The following is a 15443-nucleotide window of genomic DNA, read 5'->3' on the forward strand; positions in this document are numbered from 1 at the left end:
GATCAGCCTGCTACAATAACAACCATTTGTGACACATTTCAACTTGGTAATTTTAGCACAAATCCTCAAGATGATCTACTAAAAGTTCTAATTTTCTTTCTTTCTTTAAATGGGAGTTGTTGCAGACAATAAAATATAAGAATTAGTAAAGTCTTTATTTTTACTTCAGGTTTAGCTATGTTTTGCACGTTTGAATCAATGGGAGTTGATTTATTCATTCTTATAAAATGCTAGCATGGCTTATATAGGGTATTTTTGTCATTTGCCATTGCTAAGATATTGCTGTGTTTATTTATGGGGCTGTTTCATTTGCCTGACAGGTAGATCCCAGGGTAGAAATATGCCCAATGCAGTTCTGTCCGATAAATCGCCTGACTAAAATTCGGAAGCAACATCGCTGTCAGTGCATCATTGTTGTGGCGATTAAATCTACTGCAACCTCCCGCTGTGTGGTTTTGTGTTTGACGACTTACGTTTGATATCAGGTGCGTTTAGTTTTCTATTGTTCAAAAGTTGTACTTGGCGTCTTTTCAATAACTTAGCAATGTGCATTAATATAGCAAGCTAGCCTTCCTTTTCGTGCGTCAATACTTGTGACGGATTGGTCAACGATTCTAGAAAATTCTATCAACACCTTTGCTTGAAATAGATTGTAAATGTGTACATTTTTCGGAAACTTGCGCTTTGTACATTATTTTGAATTACGTGACCCTTGAAATCTTCAAATTGAAGTCGAGGTTATTCAGCAGGTTAGCCTACAGCGTGCTTAGGTATTAGCTCAGCACATAAACAAACCCCGCTCTCATCGTCATTTTGTTTTTCTGTGTTCTTGCTCCTTCTCAGCGCTCCGTCTGCTGGACGTGACACGCCATCATGGACTCACGGAAAGTGGCAGAGCTGAAGGCTTTCGTGAATTTATGCGAGAGCAGTCCCGAGATCCTGCACCTTCCAGAGATGAGCTTCTTTCGCTCCTGGCTGCAGAAGTAAGTCGTTCTCGTAGTAAAAGTTTTGCTCCTGCAGTCAGACAAGTCAGTGTTTACTGTGCCTCCTGGAGATACTACTGAAGATATGATTGGACCTTTTAAAAATGTAATTCTGAAAATCCAGCTGCAGGACAACCACGTGGTCGGCCCGCCCCCCTCACCTCCATGTTGCCTCGTGTGTGGCAGTAAAATAAAAATAAAGACCCAGACATTTCAGCACAATCTTTCCGATTATTTTTGATGATTGTGTTGAAATAAAGCTTTCAGATTTTTCATTATAATGGAATCCTGATGTAAAGTTAGGGAGGAATTTAAAGCAGGTAAAAATGTAAATGAATTGAGTTTTTAATGTAAAATGTAAAAAAAAAAAAGTCATGAACAGCTTTGATGAATTGATAAGTAATTTTAAAATCAATGATAAAAAGGTGCATTTCGAATTGAATACTTTTTAAAAGTATATTTATGAATGTATGGGGTAAAAGAGCATGAAAAGCTAGACTTAGGAGACATTTTCAATGTATCTAGAGAAATGTGAGACACAATACTAGAGACCTCTGTCTGTGTTTTTACAGCATGGGTGCAAAGATTCCTCCACTGACCAAGACAGAAGGAGGATGCAAGGTAACTTGCAAAGCTATATTCAGAAGTGTTTCTTCTGTATTTGAGGATTGTTTTGACAGTTACAGTGATGTTTGACTTTCAGGGTGGCTGTCCTTGTGGTCCTTCCTCCACAGCTTCATCGGCTCCTGAGCCGGAGCCTCACGTTCCATCTGAGAGCGAGGAGAGTGATATAGGTACAGTTGGTCAATCGGCACCTGTAATACAAAATAGGAGGTTTTAATGGTTTTTCACACACAAAACAATGGTATTAATCAAAGCGTAACCCAGATTTTTGCAACTTCAATGCATCATTTTTTTCATCATTTGTTGTGTTTTGCTTAGAAATTGACCAAGATGGAGTTATTGAACCAGACACTATTGAGCCTCAAGAAATGGATGATCTTGACAGCATTGAGGTAGAAAGTTGTATATTTTTTGTTTGCATGTCTGCTTTAAAAGTTTGAGTTTAAAACGATAGACATTTGTGACATTTACATATGATAACTTCCCTCAGGTCACAGAGGAGATGATGGATCAAGCCAATGAAAAGAAGGTGGAAGCCATCGATGCTTTAGGAGAAGGTGGGCTCATTTCTTCAGGGCGCATGCATATCTTGCAGTTTGTTACCTAATGCTTTAAATGTATTTTCCAGGGGATCTGCAGAAAGCTCTGGATCTTTTCACAGAAGCCATCAAGCTGAACCCCCGTTTAGCAATCCTTTATGCTAAGAGGGCAAGGTGAGAGTCTGTTCATTAACACGACTTTCTCCCGTGGTTAAATCCTCTCATTGATTGGGCGTCTTATGGCGTTTCTTTCTTTTTTTTTATCAGTGTCTACATAAAGATGCAGAAACCCAATGCGGCCATTAGAGACTGTGACAGAGCGATCAGCATCAACCCAGACTCTGCACAGCCATACAAGTGGAGGGGGAAGGCTCACAGGTAAAAAATAATTAGAGAGAAAATGATTATTAAATGGAATCTATTGTGTGTGCGTACTTTAAGAGTACTTTAAGAGATTTTCTTTGAATACAAATTTGTAGATGTTTGTCCTGTTTTAAGAACTATTTCCTTCTAACATTAGCCTGATGGCCACATCCTTAGAAGATTTTAGCACAGAGAAAACCTTTCCACTGGTTGTAGCAGCAAACCGAGCGGCTCCATCGCTGTTTCACGACGGCTGACGCTGTGCTGACGTGTGTTTAGATTTCTTCCAGAAAATCTGCAGTGTTTAACATCCAAACTCCCAGCAGTCACCCATCCTGTGTACAAAATACTCTCAAAGGACCTGAGGCAGCTTTGCTGTTTAAACTCGATGGCGACACCAGTTCATGACGAGTTAATCCAGTTTGTGCTGCAGTACCTGATAGTTACTTTTATGAAACCAGCAAATCTTTCTGGATTTTGACTTTAATGGCGTCATTTGTCTCAGAGTAGGTTTGACTCATTTTGTAATTTTTTTTCATTTTTATTTAACCTTTTATTTTACCAGGAAATGCCATTAAGATAAGATTTCTTTTCCAAGGAAGACTTAGGCCGAAATGAGGGTGTAAAATATAAAAAAGTGTTTTAAACTGTTGATCATCGTATTTTCTTCACTTGAACTACTTTTAGAAGACGTTCTTTACGCTCTGATTCAATTGTTGTCCAGCAGAATGACAGAACGTTTAGTGTTTATGCTGAACCTCATGTTGTCTTCTGCTGCAGGCTTCTTGGTCATTGGGAAGAAGCAGCCAAAGACTTGGCCACCGCCTGCAAACTGGATTATGACGAGGACGCCAGTGCAATGCTGAAGGAGGTCCAGCCGAAGGTATCAGCTCTATGAAAGCATTCAAAGACAGCAGAGAGAGACCGAAGTCTGAAAGATTATTTTGACAGGCGAACAAAATCATCGAGCACAGGCGCAAATATGAGCGCAAGAGGGAGGAGAGGGAGATCAAGGACCGGCAGGAGCGCATAAAGAAGGCCAGAGAGGAGCACGCCCGTGCTCAGAGGGTGAGCTCTTCTGGATTCCTCTTCGCTTTTGGAGGGAAAAGGTCCGCCCCTCACTGCCTTTTCTGTGTTTCTGCAGGAAGAGGAATCCCGACATTTTGGAGCCGGAGCAGGAGGTTTCCCAGGTCAGATTACCTGTCCGTCCTGCATGCTGTCATTTCTGATCTCACATTAACTAATAGGATAATCTCATTTAAAAGTGAAACATTGGATGACCTCATCATAAAACACTATATCTCCGCCATTGTGTAATGTTACCTCCGGTTTACAGATATAGACCAGGAAAACTGACCATTCTACTTAAATGATACAACTTACTTATCGTAATGGAAAATGTTATATTTATGTTAAATGTCCTACCTAACTGTTTCCGCTCTGTCATTCACAAATCAAAATACAAATTTAAGTAATCCTCAAATATTTCAGGTTCTATTGAAAATATCGACGTTTCATTTGAGCAGATATTATTCTAACGGTTTATATTTAGGCTGAATTTATTTGCACATATTTTAAGGCAAATTTTAGTTGTTGTATTAAGGGATATTTTAAGGGTAGTAACAGTAATTGGTTTTACTTTATTGTACGACGAGCTGAATTTGTCCTTCATTTCTCTGTTTTCAATGATTTTGTGAAGACTGAAATTCAAGCAACTTTAACTTTAGCAGCTCAAACCTCAAACCCATTGCACAAAGCGATCATTATTTGGATTTTATTTGGCTATGATTTCTGAATGATCAAACAAGGAAAACGAATACGGTTAGGTAGGACATTTATTAAATAAATATCGGGAAAATTACTATAACGATTGATTATTATTTAGGTAGAATGGTGTTAAACGGCGTTCAGTTGTTGGTTTTGCCAGTCTATATCTGTAAATTAGAAGTAATGTCATGCAGTGGCCGTGTTTTTCTGCACGCCTGATGCTCTCACTGTGATTCCTTTGAAAATCAAAAGCGATTCAACATCTTTGCCATTCTTACAAGCCTCTTCAATCCAGTGGATAGGCTCCTCCTCCATCCTACAATCCAGTCGATTGGACGTAACTGTGCTGGAGTATTTAAATCTCCTTGATGTTCCAGGTGCTGCCGGATTCCCAGGCGGAGGTCCAGCAGGTATGCCCGGTCTTGGTGACCTCCTGAAGGATCCTGAGGTGCTCAACGCCATGAAGGTAACTTAAGATGAACCAATTCTATCACATTCCCCCAAGGAAAAGCCTTAGTTCCATAAATGTGCAAAACACAGGAAACACAATTTAAACTTTGTATTAAAAATACACTGACGGAGAGTCTGAGAAAATTAAAACTGCAGCTGTTTTCTGCTCAGTTTTTGTGACTCCTGAAACACTCCAGTGAGGTTGACTTCTTTCTGACTCCAGGACCCTGAGGTGATGGCCGCCTTCCAGGATGTGGCTCAGAATCCGGCAAACATCTCCAAGTATCAGAACAACCCCAAAATCATGGCTCTCGCTTCCAAGCTGAGTTCCAAGTTCGGAGCCCCCCCCCAGCCATAGAAGTGGACTGGACCAAAACGGAGATGATGTTTGGAGGAGCGAGTGAAATTAAGCTTTTCAACATTTTCTCAGTGTGTTTAGTTCTATCAGGGGAGCAGGTCAAAGTGATGCAAATGTAACAGAAAGATGGAAAGTGTTTTTCACTGGTTTCTTTTTTTTTTTTAAATCTTCCTCAGTTTGTTAGCAACATCAACAAATCAAACAGATGGTTATGGGTCAGTCCTGGTATTTAGCTAAGCCCCTCCCTCCTCTCTGATGGGTCGCGGCTGTGATTTAACCTGCGACAGCAGCTCGGACAGTTCCTGCATGGAACCAACGCCTCTTTCTAGAGCCATTCTACACTCAGTAGGAAATTCCTGGTTGTGAGGCCGCACTCCAAAGCGTGGGTGCTGGTACATGCTGTTGTGAAAGGCTAACTGCAAATAACTTTAATATTCCTGTTGAAAAGTTCACAATAAAAATGTTGATGGAAAACAGCTTTAATCCTCTTTTCTACTTGCACTGATAAATGTACTTTAACTGTCAAATTCCCTAGCTTTTAACGGTTGTCTTCTATTAAAGTGAAAACTTTTCATGATGCCTAATCCATGCCAGCTTCTGCAGAGCAGCAGCAGTTCATTAGAAATTTACCTCCGAGTTGTGGGCGGGAGTGTTGGCATGGAGCAAACCCGCCCCATCCCCTCCCCGTTGTAAAGCGGGGCGCTTGTTGCCCACCACATGAATCTCATCACAAAGCTCTTTTTTTCATCTGAATATAGAATTACCGCTCATTGACTATCGCAGTTTACGTTTCAGTCTGTGTGGATATTTTTCATTGGAATCTTTTTTTTTTTTTTAATCGCAGGTTATTTTTGGAACGTAAATTTGAGCTTAGTTTTCTTTTATGCCCTTCATCAGAAAAAGGCACTAGAGCACGTTGAAAACACCAGAAAACAAGATTTTCATCAGAGTGGGTCTTTAGGAAGTATTCTGTCATGTGTGGAATTTAACAAATAGATGAAACTCATTTTTCTAACAGCTTCCACAATAAACTATGGTAAAGAGAAGTCAAACATTTTGGTGGTGATTTAATTTACACTGAAGATTCGTGTCCTTAAAGAGGGTTACTGCGCTGTCAACATCAATGTGATTTAAAGTCAACTGTATTAAAAAAACAAAAACACAAATGAAAGGTTAATTCCCAGTTTTTTTCCATTTATTATTTCAAACTTTTTACCTTACAAGCTCACCATTTAATTACAACATACTAAAACAAAAGTGTGGAAAATAATACAAGCCGCTGGGATTGAAGAAGCAGTGAAATTGATTCTTGCAGGAAGTGAGCGGCAGGCCGACTCAATGTCCATATCTGTGAAAACATGACAAACAGCTTAGCAATGTCTAAAGCAACAACTTTAAAGAAAATCGTACTTTCAGAAATGTAATCAATAAAACTACATGACATCAATCAAACTTACTTCTGAAACTCCCACTCTCTGTTATCAAGGGGACACACTTGTCTGGTTTTCAACCAGCGGGAAATACAATGGAAATGGAATGCATGCTAAAAGAAGACAAACAGGTGAAAAAGAAATTAGAAATGTTAAGGGCTTTAGCTCTAAATGCTCATATTGGTATCCATCATTTCATCTTCCAGAAAACACACAGATAATCTGAGTCTTCCATCAATTTAATTGGAAACTTACATTGCAGACCCCCCAGGCTACTGTGCATTCCTCTGAGGTTGCAGATGCTTGGTTGGCTTGACATTCTATGCCTGATCAAGAAAACATGCAACGTGTCACAGAAATCTAAACTTGTTGGGAGAAGAAGGGCTTGTAGAAGCTTAGAAGTACTCATTCTGCTAAAAGTTTGAAGTCAAAATGAAGACAGGAAGCTATCAGAGAATGCATTAAAGTGAACTCACAGAGATCCATGATGTGGTTTCTACAGATGGCGCAGTTATCCACAACAATGTCCCAGGCCCACAGCGCCACAGCATTCCACTGAGGGGGACAGAACAATCAGATGAGCACATGTTTAATCTATGTTACCCAGGATTATATACACCAGTTAAATGTTTTAGAACGTTCCAACGTTTCCAGACTTTTTTTTAACCATATCTAGCATAATGTCTTGTAATACTTTGAATGGAAAGGATCGAAAGAAATAAGCAACTGGAATTACAAAAAGAAAACAAAATATAGTTGTTAAACATGTCCACTGATCGGAATGTTAAAACATTTTAGGGAAATCAAAAATATTAGCATTTCCTTCCTGCCATTTTTGATAGACATGGCTGATATAAAGAACATGTTCCTGAATTATTTTCTTGTTTTTGGTCATCATGACACTTTTTTTCCCCCCATTTTAAAAATAGTTGACAGGAAAGATTTAGTGCTTCCTTTTACAGTAAAGATAAATATATCAAATTGCACCTGTCAGGTGCACAAATCAGATAAGCACTTTTAAGGGAATATATATATATATATATATATATATATATATATATATATATATATATATATATATATATATATATATATATATAAAACTTTATAGCAATAATCTAAAGAAATCGGTTAACATGTGAAATACACGAACAAAAATTTAAAATTAGAGAAAAAGATGATGTGCTGCTAGATCTTGAAACCTCAGCTTTATGCTAAGCTAAATTAGCATCCGAATAGCACAAAAATAAAACAAATATTAAAAGAATTAAGATTATAGCTCTCGTTACCATTTCAAAAACGCTGTTTTTCTGTTACGCTCGACTGAAGGTAATCTTGTAAATATCACAACATGGTCTAAGTTATGACATTATTTAGAAATGCACATTCATTTTCGTTAAGCAAGCTAACTTTATGCTAGGCAACATCGAACATGCTAATAGGAGTCGTTAACCAGCTAGAGGAGGTTAAAACAGACAGGGCTCCTTTGTTCTTCTTTTATATAGCAAACGTGTTTGACCAATCCAGAGTTGACCAGGTAATAAATAAAATCAGACCTTTTTAACTTCGAAGCGTTTCTTGCTTGAGCCACTGTTAGCACCACTCGGTGTGTCAACGTCCATCGCTGCTGCCATCTTGAAACGTCGTCTGTACAAAGCCGTCCGGATGTAGCAACAGTCTCAGTCGGTTAAGTTCATTAACTTAACCGACTGAGACGGGAAAGACGAAATAAAATAACAACCAAAACATGAATTTCATTTAAAAATTAAATAAATTAATTAATAAATAAGCACAACTTTAAAGAAGATAGTAAGTGATTCCATAGACGAGGGTGGAAGAAAAATCTCAGGTCCCACCGAGATTTGAACTCGGATCGCTGGATTCAGAGTCCAGAGTGCTAACCATTACACCATGGAACCATGTTGAAGCCACAGCCAAGAATTATTAAGGTACCATCAAGACACCGATCACACGTTCAATTCGAATATTGTTAGAATTCTATCTACTAAACAGGTTAACTACATTTTTGCAGCTTAACAATTTCTTTAAAAAGAAAAATTTAAAAACAGGAACTTCTTCATTCATCAAAACGGTGAATATAACGGGTTTTAAAAATTATTAGCATCCTGCCGTAAATGATTTAATGCTAAGTTAACTTACAGGCCTACTTTTTGTGTTCCGTGCTATTTATTATTTGAAAATAAAATAATTGACAGACACTTTAATGTTTGACGATTGTTGAGGTGAACAGGGGTTCCATAATATTTTCTATGTTCTTTTAAATATGCATTACAGGGGTTCTATTATATGTTGTATTTTCTTGTTATTATAATGGATTCTATTTTTGCATGTATATTGTACTGCACAAATATGCTTGATTCCTGCCCTCAGTAGCAGATAATATGTGACGAGGTCACCAGTAGGCCTGTTTTTGACTTGCAGTCTCTGCTTTCTTTCTGTACTGGAGTGTTTATGGAGCCATAACAGCTGCAATGCAGACTAGACAGAAACACACCATTCTACTGACGTATTTTGTATGTTTTCATCTTCCCTTACTTAATAATAAAAAACGCCTTTTTGCCTTGAGGACAGAGAGAGCGGACAGCCACAGAGCCTAACAGGTCATGTTTTTCCAACTCTCCGTTTTTGCAAAAGGTTTGAGAATTCATGCAAACTCTTGTGTCTTTTCGTTTCCCCAACTGCACATTTCATTTTTGGACGTCCTGAACCATCCGAATCCGCGAAGGCCGGACAGGAGGCCAACAGGATCAATAAACTTATATATTTTGTGACTTTTAATATTTTTTGAAAAGTTGTATTCTGTTGTTTAGAGTAGCTTTGCCTACAAAATATGAAGATAGTGCACACAACATGTTGTATGAAGCAGTTTTAATAAAAAAACAAAAAAGTTGAACTTTTTCCCAAACAAAACTCTTTGTAAAGAAACCACCAAAACATGATTCATTTTATTATAATGCCATCTTGTTCATGGTCTTTTTTGGAGTCCCAGATTTTTTTTGTAACCTTTTCTTAGATGATTTGCTTAGTTTCGACTTCGCAGGTCTAGTTTTCACTTTGGGGGGCTTCAAAGAACCTGGTTTGGTTATTGTAGAAAGTTTCGGCTCCCTGCTGCCCTCCTGCTTAATGGAGGCGTTTTCTGAGCAGGATGCGAAGACATTAATGTCTCTGACTTGCTGACCTCTGAGGTCAGGAGGGTTACCGCAAGTCGCTGTAACTTCAAATCTCACACTCTCCATCCACCTGAAACACAAAGATAGTACACAAAAACACAAAAAAAGTTATGTGAGCTTACTGACCGTACAATGTTACATTTGTGGGCTCTGATAATTGTTGAAAACTCCCCTTTTCTGATTCCAGCACCCTGGTAAGGACCCTCACTGACCTGCGTAGGGGCAGCAAAGCACAGTCGCACAGCAGAGGGTTGTCTCGCAGGTCCACCCCTTCCAGGCCTGTAAGTGGTCTCAGGTCAGGCAGCTCCTTCAGCTGGTTTCCCCTCACAGTCAGATGTCTAAGAGCTGAGCCCAGGTCCTGCAATGCATCTTCAGACATCTGGAAAAATTCAAAATACCAACCAATCACACAGTCTAAAATGAACTAATTGGAAAAATTAAAGATTGAATCAAATACTCCATTTGGATGAAAGAGGATCTTGGAGAACTAGAATCTCCTACCTTTTCCATTCCCATATGATCCATATAAAGCCTTTTCAGACTTTGGGATATGGGCTGGAATGCCTTTCGTCCAACCCTCAAAATAGGATTTTGAGATAAGCTGAGCTCCTCCAAGTTTGGGGTTTTGGTTAGAGCGGAAGTCGGCACCTCAGTCAGCCGGTTGGAATCCAGGTAAAGACATCCAATGGAAGCAGAGGTGAGAGCACCTCTGGCCATCACATTTGTGCTGTTATTACTCAAGGACAGTTCAGTGGGAGTTACAGAAGATAGCAAACCGGAAGGCTCTAGTTTGGAAATATTGTTACGCTCCAGGTGTAACACAAACAAATTTGGTAAAAGAGAGAGAGCTGTTAGGAGACACAGAAGCAGAATGTCAGTCAGTTCTCTTTATCTGTAGTAACAAAATACTTAAAGTGAGCTCACACTGACCGGATCCAGGGAACTGTGTCAGCTGGTTCCCTTCCAGGTGGAGATAGGTGAGATTTTGGATTCCAGCAAAGATCTTTGGATCCAACAATGTGAGGTTGTTGTCAGAGAGATACAAATAAAGCAGGCTGTTCATTCCCTGGAAGGCACCACCTTCAATTTCATGGATTCCACACGACTCTAAGTGAAGAGAAACTAATTTCCCAGTGCCTGGAAAGCTGAGGGCTGGAAGGTAGTGGAAGTGGTTTCCACGGAGTTCAAGGAGCTGCGTCTTTGCTGGGAAGCCTCTGGGAACTTTGGTGTGACCCTGGCCTTCACATGTAGCATGATGTGTTTCAATCTATGAGTCAAATATAAAAAAAGAAAAAACGTATTTGTAAAATGATTAAACTGTCAAGAGGTTATTCTGAGAAAAAAAAAACAACTTACATCACATTTACAGTTAGAAGGACATTTGACTCTCTGCTTGGGCTTGGCTGTGGCTGTGATGTTTCCTTTGTTTTCCTCCTTATTCTGCTCCTCCTCTTCCTCCTTCTCACCCAGGCTTTGACTCCCACCATGACAGCGTAGATCCGAAGAGGTCACTTCCTGCAGCAGCTCCTCAGACAGATGTGGGGGTTCAGTGCAGGCGCCCAGCAGCTTCACACCTTTGGCGGTCGCCCACTCTTTGAGAGGCTTTAAGTAACAGTTACAGTAGATTGGGTTGCCTGGAAGAAGAATTGTTTTTCAACTGTTTGCTGAATTTTAATAACATCTTTCTGATCACTCAGACCAAAAAAAAACAAATAAAAAACACTTTCATATTTTATATAGTACTAAACTAATAAAATACTACTGAAAACTAAACTAAACTCAGTTTATAGTAACTTTAGAGAAGGACTCATTTTCACCCTTTATTACAGGAAAATTGTATTGTATTAAAGATAATCACCAATTATTCATTTCAAATTTTTCACACTTTCTGTTTCAAAAATCTATTGGCATCGAGCTCTAAAGCACATGTGTCAAACTCAAGGCCTGGGGGCCAAATGTTATTTTATGTGAAGAACATAAAAGTTTTTCATTTCTTAAACTACTTTTTTTTTAGTTGATTACATATTATTTATGTGTACCTGCTGTAATTATTCAATCTTTGCAGGTCTGTATGCAGACAAATTGTCATCAAACCATCAGTTGGATGCAAGTCTGTGTGCAGCCTTTTTTTGTAAAATGTAACACGTGTAATACATGTTCTTTCTAGCTCAGTTTTAAGTTATTTTTCTTAAATTCACTTGGAAAGTTTGATCCTTCAATAATGGAGTTATGTGGGCTTTGATAAGCGGACAAAATTTAAAAGGATTTATGCCAGAGTAACAAGCAAACATATTTTCTATGCAACTGTAATTGTCACTTTAAAATGTTAAAATAGATCAATAATGAGTTATTTAACATTAAGGAGTAGTTACATTTATTTTTCATCACATGTATAAATAATATTTGAGGACAGCCGCTACGCTGATGTGGCCCTTGATGAAAACGAGTTTGACATCCCTGCTCTAAAGCATCTCTTTGTGTTTACAGTTCTGTTCATAAATAGAAATACGCAGATCATCAGGTGTTGTAAAGAAAGGGGTGGGATCATTCAAGATTTCTCTTCAACCCACTCCTTTTCAAGCACACTGTCTTGTTTTATCCGTCTATTTTAAACTCTTGTGTTTACTTTCATTTTAGTTTGAAATAAAGAAAATTGAATCGAAAAAATATTGTTAGCTTTAACGTGGGCAGAATAAGCAAAACAATATAAGCACCTTAAAATACAAGATAAAAAAAAACGTAGAAAAATAACAAAACGATCACAATATCATGTTAAAATATCATTACACTTTATATTGAAGAATTTGCTTTTTTTTTTGCTTTTCTAATGTTTTATAATCTGTAACTGAGTTTCAACATGCATAAATGAAGGTTAAATGATGGTGATTGTGATGGTCTGGGATGTCACTGTTGCATCTGTGAAAACCATTTTTTGTTTTTTTTACATAAAGTCCTTTTTAACAATGATGCTATATTGATTAAAAACTTCTTAGCACTCTTGTTATGTGTTAAAGGAAGCATTTTTGTACCAGTTAGGTTTAGGATGTCTAACTTTTCGGGACCAGAGAGGGGCTCCATGTAACGAAGCTGGTTGAGGCTAAGGTCCACATGGGAAAGGAAGGGGGCTTTGGAGAAAGCCTGCTCAGATAAATCCTGAAGGGACATGTGACGGAGAAGGAGGTGTCTGAGTTTCCTCATGGTGACAGCCTCTTCACCGAGGTAGGTCATGGTGTTGTAGCTCATATCCAGATGTGTGACTTCAGTGAGTCTGCAAAGAAAAAGTAAACTAAGGGCTTTTGTTTTTCTCTTTCTTTACAATTCAAAATCTGAGAATGTTCTTCTGAAGATTTCCATAACTTAAGTCCTAAAAGAGATTACGTTTACATATTTTTCAAAATCGTTGACATTTTGTTATTTTAAAAGGAGAATTCTGGCATAATTTCTCAAAGAAAATATGCCAGAATCTGCTTGTCCAACCTCATCATGGCTTGTGTGGGAAAGAACTGCAACTCGTTGTGATCCAGGCTGAGCCGGCTGAGAGTGTACAGACCAGCAAATGCTTCAGGAGCCAGGTTGTTCAGGGAGTTGTGGCCCATCCGAAGCAATTTGATGCTTTGCAAGCCCTGTCAGAGGGTTCGCATCACGTTAGCAGGATGCATGCGCTCATGCATTTTTGCAAATGTTGCATGGTTACCTGGAAGACCAAGTTGGGGATGTAAACCAGCTGGTTGTGGTTCAGAGCCAGCATGTTGAGGTGGCCAAGCTGTGAGAAAGCTCCAGGTTGGATCTCCTCTATACGGTTATGGTCCAGATGCAGCTCCTTTAGGGATGAGAGGCCATCAAAGGACTCCTGGAGAGATTAGGATTAGTCAGTTCTAAACCAAGAAATAAAAAGGTCTATGTTTTGGGATCTTACCTGGTAAAGAAAGTCAATTTTGTTGTAGGCCAGGTTGAGGAAGACCAGTCGGCCAAGAGCATGGAAGGCGCCCTCCTTTACCTTGATAACATTGCAGCGCTGCAGGTTGAGATGGGTGAGGTATGGTGTGTGCAGAAAAGCCCCCCTTGGTAAAATTTGGAGGTTGTTATTTCTCAGATCGAGTTTCACCGTGATCTAAAAAGAAGAAAAAAATCAAGGTCAAGCAGATCATTGATTAATAGAGGAGTGACGATTCATTTTAACAAGATTTGAGTCGTTTCATAATTTGTGGTTATTGACACGATTCATAGTTAATATTGGTTCATTTTGAATGATCTGATTAACTGACCTAAAACTGATCCAGGACATCTTTAGCCAAAAAATCAGAGATAAATACCTGGGTACTGAACAGTGCAGGTAAAGTTTTCCGGATTTCTTGTATTTCTTGCAAGAACATTAAGTGTAAATGAAATATGTGCACAAACAAACAAGAACGGGTAAACAAGAATTATTGCCCAATCCATTCACGTTTTAGTTTCATGTTGGTTTTCCACATGAAAATAATAAAACCGGGATATTATTATAATTCTACTACACTGGATTGTCACATTTTTGCAAAATTGTTTCCACAGATTGGACACATTGAGCATTTTCTTCTGCCATCATGTGTGTTGTCCGCTGTGATGCACTTGATCATTTTTATGCTATAGTAAAATAAACCTACCATGTCTCAATCCAAATGGTATTTTCCAAAATCGGTTATAGATTGATTTATTTCATTTTGAAATGGTAATGGTTTAGGTCAATTTGCTTCCCTGAGACAGACCAATCTGGTTGGACCAAAGGAATATATAAATTGATTACATAGTTAGGTTAATAAACCAATACACTCCTATTGACCAAGGATCTGAAGTTGGTTTGAGCTTTTAGCAGGAAGGCAGTATGAAGAAAATGTGGAGATTCATACGAACAAGTAAAAATCCAAAAACAGCAGCAACAAATGATTTGAGTTCCTCACCTCATCTGCAGACGGGATCTCAGTGAGCTTTTTACCAACACAGACCACTGAAAGTTTGGTGTTGTCACAGCTGCAGTCTTTAGGACATTTTCCAGTTTTAACGGGTGAACTGAGAGTTAAAAGGAGTAGGAGCGCCACAGCAGAAAGGAGCAGCATCTGAGGGGTAAACATGTGGAAAAAAAATAATGAAGGGAAAAACAATCCGTTTACAGAATGCTGAATATTTTTTTAAATTCTCCAATGTAAAATAGTTAAAAGAATCACAATTTAAATCAGTTTACCTTCAGCAGTTTGTCCTACTTGGAGAGCTTCCCAAGTAAAAAAAAAAAACAAAACATCTTCTCATCCAGGTCATCTTCTTCTAGGGGACATTCCCACTCCAGCAGGTCAAACAACAAGGCTCTGGTAAATTCTTTGGAGGTGACCTCTGATCCTAGCCTGCCCTGCTAATTTTCACAGTGGCTGAACATTTCCAGACATATGGCTAGAAAATTAAAAAAAACATTCATAGCAAAAAAATGCATTAACTTTTGGCATTATCAACCTTTTTATTTTAAAATTTGCTATGTTTATTAACCTGCTCCCATGGAAAATTTGATTTTTATAAATTGTGGCCTAGTGAAAAAAACAAAAAACAACTACTGGCTGGCTCTAAAGAAACTTTAAACCACCAACCCCATAACATCAGAATGGGCCAACAAAATAAAAGTTTGAATGTAAATGGGTTTTTGAATTTAAGCATAAACTTACTTCTGATTCAAAAGTAAAGTATAATAAGCACAAAACATTGAGAATACACAGTTA

General features: G+C 38.5%; 3 protein-coding genes, 1 long non-coding RNA gene and 1 other non-coding gene across 6 annotated transcripts; 2 read left to right on the forward strand and 3 right to left on the reverse strand.

Moving 5' to 3' along the window:
* The first annotated feature begins 349 nt into the window (after nt 1-349).
* st13 (ST13, Hsp70 interacting protein) lies at nt 350-5561 on the forward strand. 2 transcript variants are annotated; one of them, XM_004071782.3, is made up of 13 exons: nt 350-485; nt 844-983; nt 1556-1604; nt 1687-1777; nt 1926-1999; nt 2098-2164; nt 2236-2320; nt 2414-2524; nt 3290-3392; nt 3461-3577; nt 3654-3699; nt 4654-4742; nt 4950-5561. In XM_004071782.3, exons 2-13 carry the CDS (start codon nt 874-876, stop codon nt 5082-5084), a joined length of 1077 nt encoding a protein of 358 aa, XP_004071830.1. In that variant the 5' UTR covers nt 350-485; nt 844-873; the 3' UTR covers nt 5085-5561. The 2 variants fall into 2 exon arrangements, with proteins under 2 accessions (XP_004071830.1, XP_011476794.1); XM_011478492.2 differs by lacking the exon at nt 350-485 and adding an exon at nt 575-749.
* Nucleotides 5562-6254: 693 nt separating this feature from the next.
* On the reverse strand, nt 6255-8384 carry rbx1 (ring-box 1). Its single transcript, XM_004071774.4, has 5 exons — nt 8071-8384; nt 6991-7069; nt 6770-6840; nt 6542-6627; nt 6255-6432 (listed from the first exon to the last, which is right to left on the reverse strand). The coding sequence occupies exons 1-5, from the start codon at nt 8146-8148 to the stop codon at nt 6420-6422; spliced, it is 327 nt and encodes a 108-aa protein (XP_004071822.1). The 5' UTR covers nt 8149-8384; the 3' UTR covers nt 6255-6419.
* Nucleotides 8362-8433, reverse strand: trnaq-cug. The gene has a single exon. It is a non-coding gene; the product is annotated as a tRNA-Gln (tRNA).
* On the forward strand, nt 8382-11414 carry LOC110015512. The gene is made up of 3 exons (XR_002290725.2): nt 8382-8463; nt 9893-9986; nt 11176-11414. It is a non-coding gene; the product is annotated as an uncharacterized LOC110015512 (long non-coding RNA).
* On the reverse strand, nt 8486-15365 carry LOC101169114 (chondroadherin-like protein). The gene is made up of 9 exons (XM_023957749.1): nt 14640-15365; nt 13400-13816; nt 13183-13328; nt 12735-12973; nt 11062-11339; nt 10636-10972; nt 10207-10553; nt 9918-10084; nt 8486-9775 (listed from the first exon to the last, which is right to left on the reverse strand). The coding sequence occupies exons 2-9, from the start codon at nt 13451-13453 to the stop codon at nt 9484-9486; spliced, it is 1860 nt and encodes a 619-aa protein (XP_023813517.1). The 5' UTR covers nt 13454-13816; nt 14640-15365; the 3' UTR covers nt 8486-9483.
* Nucleotides 15366-15443: the final 78 nt, after the last annotated feature.

This window comes from Oryzias latipes, chromosome 8 (assembly GCF_002234675.1).
Source record: "Oryzias latipes chromosome 8, ASM223467v1".
NCBI classification, from domain to species: domain Eukaryota; kingdom Metazoa; phylum Chordata; class Actinopteri; order Beloniformes; family Adrianichthyidae; genus Oryzias; species Oryzias latipes.

What these genes read in the sequence shown, in the direction of transcription:
- LOC101169114 (XM_023957749.1), bottom strand. Translation starts at nt 13,453, where the DNA reads ATGCTGGCTCTGAACCACAACCAGCTGGTTTACATCCCCAACTTGGTC. An exon ending in CCCACACAAGCCATGATGAG is followed by an intron (nt 12,974 to 13,182) that starts GTTGGACAAGCA and finishes TTTTCTTTGCAG; the next exon opens with ACTCACTGAAGTCACACATC. An exon ending in ATCATATGGGAATGGAAAAG is followed by an intron (nt 10,085 to 10,206) that starts GTAGGAGATTCT and finishes GAATTTTTCCAG; the next exon opens with ATGTCTGAAGATGCATTGCA.
- rbx1 (XM_004071774.4), bottom strand. Translation starts at nt 8,148, where the DNA reads ATGGCAGCAGCGATGGACGTTGACACACCGAGTGGTGCTAACAGTGGC. An exon ending in AAACCACATCATGGATCTCT is followed by an intron (nt 6,841 to 6,990) that starts GTGAGTTCACTT and finishes TTTCTTGATCAG; the next exon opens with GCATAGAATGTCAAGCCAAC. An exon ending in TAGCCTGGGGGGTCTGCAAT is followed by an intron (nt 6,628 to 6,769) that starts GTAAGTTTCCAA and finishes GTCTTCTTTTAG; the next exon opens with CATGCATTCCATTTCCATTG.
- st13 (XM_004071782.3), top strand. Translation starts at nt 874, where the DNA reads ATGGACTCACGGAAAGTGGCAGAGCTGAAGGCTTTCGTGAATTTATGC. An exon ending in CTTTATGCTAAGAGGGCAAG is followed by an intron (nt 2,321 to 2,413) that starts GTGAGAGTCTGT and finishes TTTTTTTATCAG; the next exon opens with TGTCTACATAAAGATGCAGA. An exon ending in TGGAGGGGGAAGGCTCACAG is followed by an intron (nt 2,525 to 3,289) that starts GTAAAAAATAAT and finishes CTTCTGCTGCAG; the next exon opens with GCTTCTTGGTCATTGGGAAG.